This window comes from Littorina saxatilis, linkage group LG10 (assembly GCF_037325665.1).
Source record: "Littorina saxatilis isolate snail1 linkage group LG10, US_GU_Lsax_2.0, whole genome shotgun sequence".
NCBI classification, from domain to species: domain Eukaryota; kingdom Metazoa; phylum Mollusca; class Gastropoda; order Littorinimorpha; family Littorinidae; genus Littorina; species Littorina saxatilis.
Window position 1 is genome coordinate 48636990 of NC_090254.1, and position 10839 is coordinate 48647828.

At 45.5% G+C, this 10839-nt stretch overlaps 1 protein-coding gene across 1 annotated transcript in view; it reads right to left on the bottom strand.

Annotated features, from left to right (window-relative positions):
* Positions 1–8987, bottom strand: part of LOC138978986 (membrane metallo-endopeptidase-like 1) — a 51724-nt gene extending 42737 nt beyond the window's left edge. Inside the window, exon 1 of the mRNA XM_070351803.1 lies at positions 8404–8987. Coding sequence (XP_070207904.1) covers positions 8404–8411 — 8 coding nt within the window. The 5' untranslated portion in view covers positions 8412–8987. The remainder of the gene's footprint in view (positions 1–8403) is intronic.
* Positions 8988–10839: the final 1852 nt, after the last annotated feature.

Genomic DNA, 10839 nt, shown 5'->3' on the forward strand with positions numbered 1-10839 from the left:
TATACTGCTCGTAAAGACTGCAGTAAGTCACTGTGGCCTGACTGTATACTGCTCGTAAAGACTGCAGTAAGTCACTGTGGCTTGACTGTATACTGCTCGTAAAGACTGCAGTAAGTCACTGTGGCCTGACTGTATACTGCTCGTAAAGACTGCAGTAAGTCACTGTGGCTTGACTGTATACTGCTCGTAAAGACTGCAGTAAGTCACTGTGGCCTGACTGTATACTGCTCGTAAAGACTGCAGTAAGTCACTGTGGCTTGACTGTATACTGCTCGTAAAGACTGCAGTAAGTCACTGTGGCCTGACTGTATACTGCTCGTAAAGACTGCAGTAAGTCACTGTGGCTTGACTGTATACTGCTCGTAAAGACTGCAGTAAGTCACTGTGGCCTGACTGTATACTGCTCGTAAAGACTGCAGTAAGTCACTGTGGCTTGACTGTATACTGCTCGTAAAGACTTACTGCAGTCTTTACGAGCAGTATACAGTCAGGCCACAGTGACTTACTGCAGTCTTTACGAGCAGTATACAGTCAAGCCACAGTGACTTACTGCAGTCTTTACGAGCAGTATACAGTCAAGCCACAGTGACTTACTGCAGTCTTTACGAGCAGTATACAGTCAGGCCACAGTGACTTACTGCAGTCTTTACGAGCAGTATACAGTCAGGCCACAGTGACTTACTGCAGTCTTTACGAGCAGCATGCAGTAAGTCACTGATACCTGACTTTTCTCTGCTGTAAAGACTGCAGCTAATCAACCAGGTGAAAGACACGAGGTGCTGACAAACTACAAAGGTGAACGGCGAGTGGTGCTGACAGAGTGCACAGGTGAAAGTCGAAAGGTGAAAGGAGCGTGGCGGGAGCGCCCACATCAAAGGATGGTTCCCAGCACGAGGAACGCATTAGGAGAATGCTAGCTACACCATGCACACGGCGTTTTGTCACATCTCATTTTCTCACCTGTATCCCCAGAACACTGCCAGGTACAGGCACTGGAATAACAACCAGCTCACATTGCTGTACCTCCCATCTACAGTCAAATCGCTGGCGTCAAAAACAACGCACGGTGGAGACTACTTGTGATGCGGCACGACATACAAGAAGATTGACCAAAAGAATCTAAATAAAAACCAGGAATTAAGTGCAGCACTAAGATTTGTTCCTAAACTAACTAACTAACTGGCTAACATTGTAAGCATAGCAAACCAATACTACAACAAATACAATGCAAATCTTGTCAAACAACTCAACTCGTTCAGCGAATATTATTTTCTAAATGTGGAACCACTTGACCCTGTTAGCCGAACAGAAATTATAAAAAAATGTAGTCTTGAGACCTGGTGTTAGTGTCTGGCATCTGCCTCGCGAGTCCGAGAAAAATGTCCCTCTTTGTGATTGCTGCGATGCCCGCAGAATCCCTCCGTACCGTGGTGGTCTCAGACACCTCATCCATAGGCTGTGTTGTGTAAATAGGCCTTTGTATCGCACCGGGATAAACATGCTTTTCAGTTCCAAGCCGGTTAACGCCCTCACCTTGTCATGCTAAGTTCGGGTTGCAGGTGAATCAGGCTGGTTTTCAGTGTTTTTACACTCACCTGCTTGAATGAATGTGGCATAGAGGGGGCCGGGGGGGGGGGGGGGGGGGAGGTGTCCTCACTCTTGCTTCTTGCGGAATTTCGGAGTTACTCCTGCATGACTATATACTTCGTCTACGGCGAAATGCTCATCTGCGATCTCACTTTGATAATATCTCTGTTTCTGCCTATGTCTTTCTATCTGTCTGTCTGTCTGTCTGTCTGTCCGTCCGTCAGTCTCTCTCTCTCTCTCTCTCTGTCTCTGTCTCAGTCTCTCTCTCTCTCTCTTACTCACTAACCAATATATTGATGCAGAACAATAACCAACAACACCTCGCCCAATCTACCCAGCAATGTACTCACACAAGCAACCAACCATCTCAGATCTTGACACATCCAATCTACGACTCCCCCAAATAGCTCGGCATACACTCATGGCCAATGTTACACGGCTCTGCGTCACAACAGCCCGTTTGTCTGCAAAAACGATTACACTGTTACAGTCTTTGACTGACAAATGGCTCCCAGAGCAAAGCACGCAGTAATTATTATTCTCTGCGGGCTACGGAAATGCACCTCAGAAAGTCAGCTGGAGAAGATGCAATTGACGCCAACGCCCGGTAAATTCTCGAGAAAAAAAATCATGAGATTTGTTGACTGTTGGCGATGTAAATTCATCTTCAGCATAATGGCAAAAGATGAAATGTATGAAAATGCTAGGGTACACAAGTCGTCTTCGGAGCGCAAGGCAAGAATACAATTTCTACGTTTTCACCCCGTATAAATTCAAGGATATATCGAGCCTGCGCCTCCGCAACCGGACTCTTTCGCTCAATCAATGATCGTGATGCTGTGTATAGTCTCCAACACGGAGGCAATGTTATTCCGATCCAGGAGTTGCGGGGGTGCGATACCACACAGACAGCTTTGACAGCTTCATTTCTGTTTGAATTTTAGCAAACTCCAGACCGTTTTAAATGGTGAAATTTCACATATCTGCGCGGGACACATCAATAAAAATGAAAGTTTAGCTAAGCAGTCTATTTTTTGACAAGGAGTCGTGTAGGATGGGATGAAAGTGGACGAACATGTTAAAATATCGAGGCAATAGAGACTAACACAGTGTAACAGTTCGTTGTCACTTATCAAAAAATGACAAGTTAAAAGCCTAGCACAATATCATGACCTTGACAAGACAATACATAGGGTCCCGCTCTTTAAAGCCGTTCTTAACTGGACGCTCTATTGTACAGCAAACCGATCTCCCAGGTCAACTTATGTACAGACCTGCTAGTGCCTTATCCCCCTCCGTGTGTACACGCAATCACAAGATCACGTGCGCAAGGAAAAGATCCTGTAACTCATGTCAGAGTTCGGTGGGTTATAGAAACACGAACATACCACGGATACTTCCCCCGAAAGCGGCGTATGCTGCCTCAATGGAGGGGTAAAAACGGTCATACACGTAAAATTCCACTCGTGCAACAACATGAGTGAACGTGGGAGTTTTAGCCCATGAACAAAGAAGAAGAGAAGTACCGGGAACCCTGTTCGGATTAACTCGCGATTTCGAAACAGTTCGGCGAACCACAGTTTGTTCTTAACTGGTCGAAGATTGACTTTGCAAACGAGATTGACGATATTTAGCGCATGTCCCCTTCTTGGTCAGAACTAACAGACGAACAGTTGCATTCAGTGCAGAAGTAACAAAATGTTGCAGCAACGTGTGAAAACAAGTACTAGAGAAGACGGTAGAAGAATGTTCCGCACTAAAACTGTCTCCCGTGTTACGGCAGAAACAGCTAAGCGCTTGCCTGACATTATCAAAGAGAAACGCCGACTCATCTCTTAGCAACGCATCTAACTTTCTTGGCACGCCAAAGGGGCATCACTCCAACCGTTCACACCCAAAGCCCTCGTCAGTGCACGTGCGTTACTAGGCAACGGCCCCAAATCCTTCATTTCCCTCTCCCAAGCAGGTGAAGCGCGAATGACGAGAAACGGTGAGAGTTACGTCAAGTGTGTTGGGCCAGCCTGTGGAGCAATCTTATATTTCGCATGGTCCCAGTTTCCCAATTCGCATTCGACCTTGTTGATCTCGCATAAAATCATCACCCCAAAAGCTCACAAATATATATATGAAGAAATACATTTGAAAATAAAGAAAAAATTATGACTCAACTATTATCAACATTTTCCGGGGGGGGGGGGGGGGGGGGGAAAGGGGCATATGCCTCCGGCACCCCCTAGGAGGTTCGTGTACTTCGAGCCCTCAACTAACTACTTCGCGTCGTCGATCTGTCCCTGAAATATGTTTTGAAATTCCCCCTTAACAATAATGTCATCCGCCCCTGATTAGATGAATGAGTGTCAAGTAAGAAAGGTCGATCATTAGTACCCCGGAAGGTAGGGAGGGGGGGGGGGTAGTAAATGTGTAGTTTATGCGAGATCATCAAGACCGGTGAGAAAAATAGTCCTAGGAGAAAACGGTAACCTGCTGTGAGAAGGTTGGGCTGAGAAGGTTGGGCTGAGAAGGTTGGGCTGAGAAGGTTGGGCTGAGAAGAAAACTGAGATCGTTACTTTTTAATAAATATATTAATGTCCTACAGGCATGTATGTTTAGCTTTTTAAGGACATGATCTGGGTAATACGCTAAAAAAATAAAAAAAATAAAAAATAAAAAAAAAATTTCCGGGGGCAAGGGGAGATCGTTACACCGGCAGGTGAAGCACAAATGACGAGAAACGGTGAGAGTACGTCAGGTGTGTGGGGCTAACCGGCATGGCATTTCGCTCGCTCTTTGCTCAGCAGGGGGCTTGGTTATTTATCCTGTTCACACTATCTGCCTCGGCATCGCACCCCGCTGTTGTGTCGGGTACTTTCAGAGGAACACCCTGCGTGACAATTACTGTGAAGTTCCGCGGATTCCTTGATCGCTTGTTCTGCTTCAGCCACACCCAGCGCTTAAACAACACGCGCTACTCGTGCGATGTGCTCGCTCCGGCCCATGCAGTCTGCCTCAAATGGTTTACAGAACGATGTAAATCTTCTCACGAAAAAAACCCAGTTCTAACCTTTCGGAACACACTTGCAATAGCATTCAACAGCATCAAATGACAAAGTTAGTTTTAATGGCCATTTCGCGTGCGTAAACCACACACCAGATTCCGTGGTTTATTTTACCCCTGGGCCATCGTGGACCCGTGTCACACACTTTCCTTTTTTTCCAAAATGTCGTCGTCAGTTTGTGATTTCAATGCGACTCGCTGTATTTGCAATAGCACGTCATTCTGTACCTCTGAATCTAAAATGCAACAAACGACTGCGAGTCACACGAACTTATCAGCGGCGGTTGGCTTCAAAGAAGCAAGCGATATGCAGAAAATTCGTCTGCTTCGGGAAATACGACCTTGCGTGACCTGCTTCCGGGCTCCCTTTTTTTCAAACTTTCAAAACTTCGAGATATTGTCTTGATGAAAAAAGAAATCAGTTATGATTTAAGAATGTTTGTGTAACAAGCCGTCAATTTTTATTTAGATTTAAAAAAAAGTTAGTTCTATCGCCAAAACGAGGCGTCCGATTGTGGTACTGGACAATCCGGCTGGCCACACACAAATACACTCTTTGAAAACTGCACGCTCTTTAGGGAGGGCACCTACGATGATCTCAAGCGGTGAGTGTTTTACAGTTTAAACGAAAGGGTGTTTGTACTGATATAAAAGCCTGACAGTGTCTGTGGCCTGAAACTGATGGCATACGTGAAGCTGAGTATGATAATGATTGTCCCCCTGCTTGGTAGTTGTCTCCCCTTGGTAGTCTTTCTGGTCATAGGTATATATAAACACGCAGACCCGCCCAGTTCACACCCACACCTCTACGTCCCCCATCCCGCCCCAATGCACCCCCCCCCCCCCCCCCCCCATCTAACCTTACACCAACTTTCTGCACTGACGGTTTGTGTTTTCTAGAACGTACACATGCAGCACTGAATGCAGAGTTATCGTTCGCTTTCTGTTCCTCCTGCCAGTGGGGGCCCGGTAGCTCAGTTGCTAGACCCGGTTTCACGATTTCATCTTTCGCCTGTGTACATATTTCGCCCTCGACATATACTCAAGACTGAAATGTTGTTTCCCGGTAAAATTAAGAAGTGAAATTATTTATGGACGAAAAGCATGTCAGTTTCTTGCATGTGAAGAAAATTGGTGGTAAAATTTAATAGATTTCACCCCCAAAATCGAAGTCTTCGAAAACGTGTACTGAGTGGTTACGTCCCTTGAGTAAGAAGGAAAACACTTTAGGATGAATCAAATTTCTAAGTTAAATAAAACAAATTAGTTGGACAAATTTGGCCCCATGAATGTAAGGTACACAAGGTCGCTTATCAGTACTATCGAAGGGTGTTTTTTTGTTCAGTGTAGAGTTTATACTAGATCAACGAGGCCGCTGAGAAGCGAAATATCAACACGGCGAAAGATGAAAACGTGACACCGGCACTGGACAGACTTGTGATCCTGGGGTCGCAGGCTCGCATTGAGTTGGGGCCGGGACGCACACAAGTCAACAGCATGATTGTGCAGACTTACAGATGGTGTCCAAGTTCCATCCCAGTGTCACCATTGTAGCAGGTAAAAGACCTCGGTCATTCTGCCACTGATACCAGAGACTATAGAGTATACAGAGACGCTTCATCCTTCTTTGCGCTGCGGTGCGAAAGTGAGACCGGCCAGCCAGCGCGCGGGAAAAGAGCCACTCCCTGCCGCACAAGGAAGTTCGCGTATAGCGGCTGCTGTCGGCTGTGTTTATATCACGTTTATATTAACATACTATCTGTTCTGTCCGGCTGACAGTGCTGCAAAAAGTAACTGAACGAAAAAATATGTTTGTTTGTGAACATCCTTTTTAAATGACCATAAAAACACCGCAGAAAATGGTGTAGAATAAAACTAAATCAAATTTACTTAGGCGGCAATACCCGCTGCATCGCTGTAGTTATGCAAACATGATTCAAGTCAGTGTCTTTTCACGAACTAACCGTCGTTATTTTTGTGTGTTTTAGTCAAATACAAATACATACTGTATAGTACATGGTCACTTAAGCTTGAGAAAATATGTCAGGAATAAATCGTTAACGAAATAGTTCCCGGTCAAATCGGTAACTAAGGCATTTAGTCAACTTGGCGTCGTCCCAGCACCTCTAAAGTGAAATGGGTAGTCAATTGCACGGTGCTAAGAAATTATCATGTAAGGAAAACTGTAAAATACAGCAACTTAAACAACATTATTGTGACCTAGCTGACTTTAATTAAAGAATCTTGATCGATCGATGATTGTCTTATTTCTTATCGGTTGCTTCTTTCTTGTTCAGAAAGCTCTCTCTCTCCCTCTCTCTCTCTCTCTCTCTCTCTCTCTCTCTCTCTCTCTCTCTCTCTCTCTCTCTCTCTCTCTGTTTTTCCTAGTCATAGTTATAGTAAAATAGTTTAGTCCCTCTTTAGGGCGAGGGCCAGATGCAAAAAAGCATATCTATGCTTATTCTTGTCACCCTCGAAAAATAAAGATTTGTCATTGTCATTGTCATTGTCTCTCTCTCTCTCTCTCTCTCTCTCTCTCTCTCTCTCTCTCTCTCTCTCTCTCTCTCTCTCTCTCTATCTGAGTCAGTTACACACACACACACACACACACCGTCACACACACACGCACGCACGCACGCACGCACGCACACACACACACACACACACACACATACACACACACACACACACACACACACACACACACACACATGAATTGAGATGAATTAACGAGGTACGGACCGACTGGATGACACTTTGAACAGCATCGTCACAAGTATTCTAGTTTGAGAAGTTTTCGACTTTTGCGCTTGGACGAAGAATAGAATCAATTGTTCAGTTGTCCTTCAAAACAAAATTAAGCCTGATGTTAATTAAACAACTGCGCAATCACATTGTTGAGCTTGTGTACAGTGTGTGTTTTCTCTGTTCTGGTAGAATACACGCAGTTCGACGCTACACTTTTTACTGATTTTCCGACATTTAACGAGAGAAAAAAACCAAAAAAACAATCCTCACTTGCTCTCTTCCTCAGGAAATTTGAACATCCTGAAGCCTTTGGCATGTGAGTTTGAGCAATTGATGGCCAAAGACCATGCCCCGCTGTGTTTTCTTTTTGGTGCGGCCATGGTTGTGCTGCACGATATCGCTACTGCTGTGGAAAGGGAAAGTAGGTTTTTACATGTTTCCGCGTGGTGGCGCCACAGGGCTTCCTGTTTCAATTTTCAGCGCCGAATGAAGCGTCTCTGTGTACTCTACAGTCTCTGCTGATACTGCCATGCAGGTGGCAGTGAATACACCTGGGTAGCGAGACTCTGTTGCTGCCAGCTTTCCACTGGGAGCGATGGGACTATAAAATAATGGGGGTGGGTGGGGGATGGGGGGTGACAGACGAGCAATACAAGTTCTCTACTCAAGACCGCCGTGCACAACACAAATAACTCCCGTGACAACACAAATAACTCCCGTGACAACACAAATAACTCCCGTGACAACACAAATAACTCCCGTGACAACACAAATAACTCCCGTGACAACACAAATAACTCCCGTGACAACACAAATAACTCCCGTGACAACACAAATAACTCCCGTGACAACACAAATAACTCCCGTGACAACACAAATAACTCCCGTGACAACACAAATAACTCCCGTGACAACAGCCAATGCAAGACAGAGAACGCAACATCTCTACGGACAAGAAAGTCAAGGATGAAAAACAGTCAGCACAAAAGGAGAAACAAGCGTGTGTGTCTCACCCAGGCATGGCGAACGACTGTCAGGCAACGAGTTCCAAAACTATCGCTGCACGAACGGCGGCCGCTGATGTGGGGTTTTCACCTCGCACTTGTATCCACAAAGTCACAAAAACAACTTCTCTTGAAGTTTTCTAAACTCCAGCCACTAACACGACTAAAGTTATTCTGTTCTGTAAGTTTTGGAAACTTTAAGACACGCTTTCAGTCTTCGACACAGTTTCACCTCGGTCCTCTAAAATCGATGTTGACGAAGAACGTTTCTCAGACACAACTCAAGTTCTGCTTTTCATCCAAGAAGCTGAGTCAGTGGAGATTAACTAGACACCGGTAGAAAGACAGAACAAGCTACTCTCACAGAATTACTCATTTCACGAGCAGAGAGGTGCCAAGAAAACAGAGGCAGTCGAAAGTTGCAGGAAGCGAGTGATGGGGCGAAGTGAACGCTGCCTGGCAGGGACGGCTGTCTCCGAGGCAGGCAACAGAAAGAGCTGTCTACAGAAAGAGCAACACACCAGCGCCTCGCTTTGCCACTGGCACCGCTCACACCCGTCAGCCAAAACAGCACATCCACCTCTCGATGACTCGCAGAATGTATGTATACATGTATATTCCTTCCCTTCTGGCCTCATTCCCTCCCAGCCCCCATCTCCCTCTAGCTACCCAGGGTACCACCCCCCCCCCCCCCCACTCCCTCCTCTTTACCAGGCTTTTCGGCATCAGCCTTCTGCTTCTCTTCGACTCCCTGCCGATGAGCTTCTGTTAGGCGACTACCCTGTGAATGTTAGCATTGCATAATCACGAAGCTGTTTTTCTACGACAGTGAGTTTTTGTATGGACAAGAAAATGGCCCCAACAGATGTTGAGAACGTTGTTTCTATTCTTAATGCAAGCCAGTTCGTGTGCTACGGAACTGTCTGCCTTTCTGTCCTCTGTCTGTCTGTTGGCCCGTTGATCGGTCCGTCTGTCCCGGCGTCCGTCCGTCCGCCCGTCTGTCTGTCTGCCTGTCTGTCGGCCCGTCTGTCTGCCCGTCTCATTCTAGTTTTGCACCCGCCTGTGTGTCTCTCTGTATGTCTCTCCGACTGCATGTCTCTATGTCTGTCTATCTCAACGTCTCTCTGTCTGTCTCAGTTTCTGCACATATCGAACTTTAATCCCGACTTCACCATCCGTCATCATCACCATCATCATCATCATCATCATCATCATCATCATCATCATCATCATCATCATTGTCGTCATCATCATCATCGTCGTCGTCATCGTCGTCGTCATCATCATTGTCGTTTTCGTTCTTGTCACGATCAACATCGTTGTCGTTGTCATCGTCATCATGATGATAGGAGGGCAATGTTTTCATTGCATCCGTTTTCATCACAAGGTCGCCTAACAGTGGGGGTTGCGTGGGTTTGCCAAACACGCCAAGTTGGGTCACAGTCAAAGACCAACGCCTCTCGATGGAACACAGGCCACTGAAATCCCTGTACATTTATAGTTTTACAAAACAACAATCAGCAGTTAACATATGTGTTGCTATGTGCCTCCTGCATCGATCACGTGATGGATTCCCGTTGACTGTGGTAATACACTGCATGCCACGATGATTAACATTGTCATCACTTGCGCCATTAATGATGCAGAGACAAGGGTCACGGTTTCTGTATTTTCTGTCAAAAACTTGCGCATGTAGAACTGAACTTGGAGCGACTGGGTTGTCAGGAATCGGTAACAACCCTGCCATCTTGAACACAAGGCCAGTTACAGTACTGGCCTTGTGTTCAAGATGACAACCCTGCCGGCTGTGGCACGACCTTCCCGCTTACTTCCCTTCGTCGAACTTTTCAAGAGTACAAATCAGTGACTGCGTGTGTGTTGCTGTCCAAAATTGACCCAATGTTAACCCGTGATTTGTAAAAATGTTAAAACATTTTACAAATTACGTCGAACCTAAAACCGCAATTTGTAAAAATGTAAAAAAAGTAAAAATATCGCATACCACATAGCCTTTTATTATTATAAATATTTGTTGTTTAGAGCCTCTATGCTGGGTGATAGGGGTTGGTTTGGGCCCGATAGATAAAATATTACGATTTTTAGCATAATAGAGAAAACAAACCCGAATTTCTCAGCGATGGGACAATAATGTAATGAAAGAAAAAAAAAAAAATAATAGATCCCTTGACTTAGGGGTAGCGCGACTCTGTGGCTACTAGCTTTCCACTGGAAGGAAGCGACCCGAATTTCCTAAAGATGGGACAATACGGCAATGAATAATAAACAAGAGGCGAAGCCATCAAGGCTCACGTAAGAAATCGACAAACAGTAACACAAACTCAATCACTCCGTCACACACACACACACACACACACACACACACACACACACACACGCACACACACACACACACACACACACACACACACACACACACACAGAAAG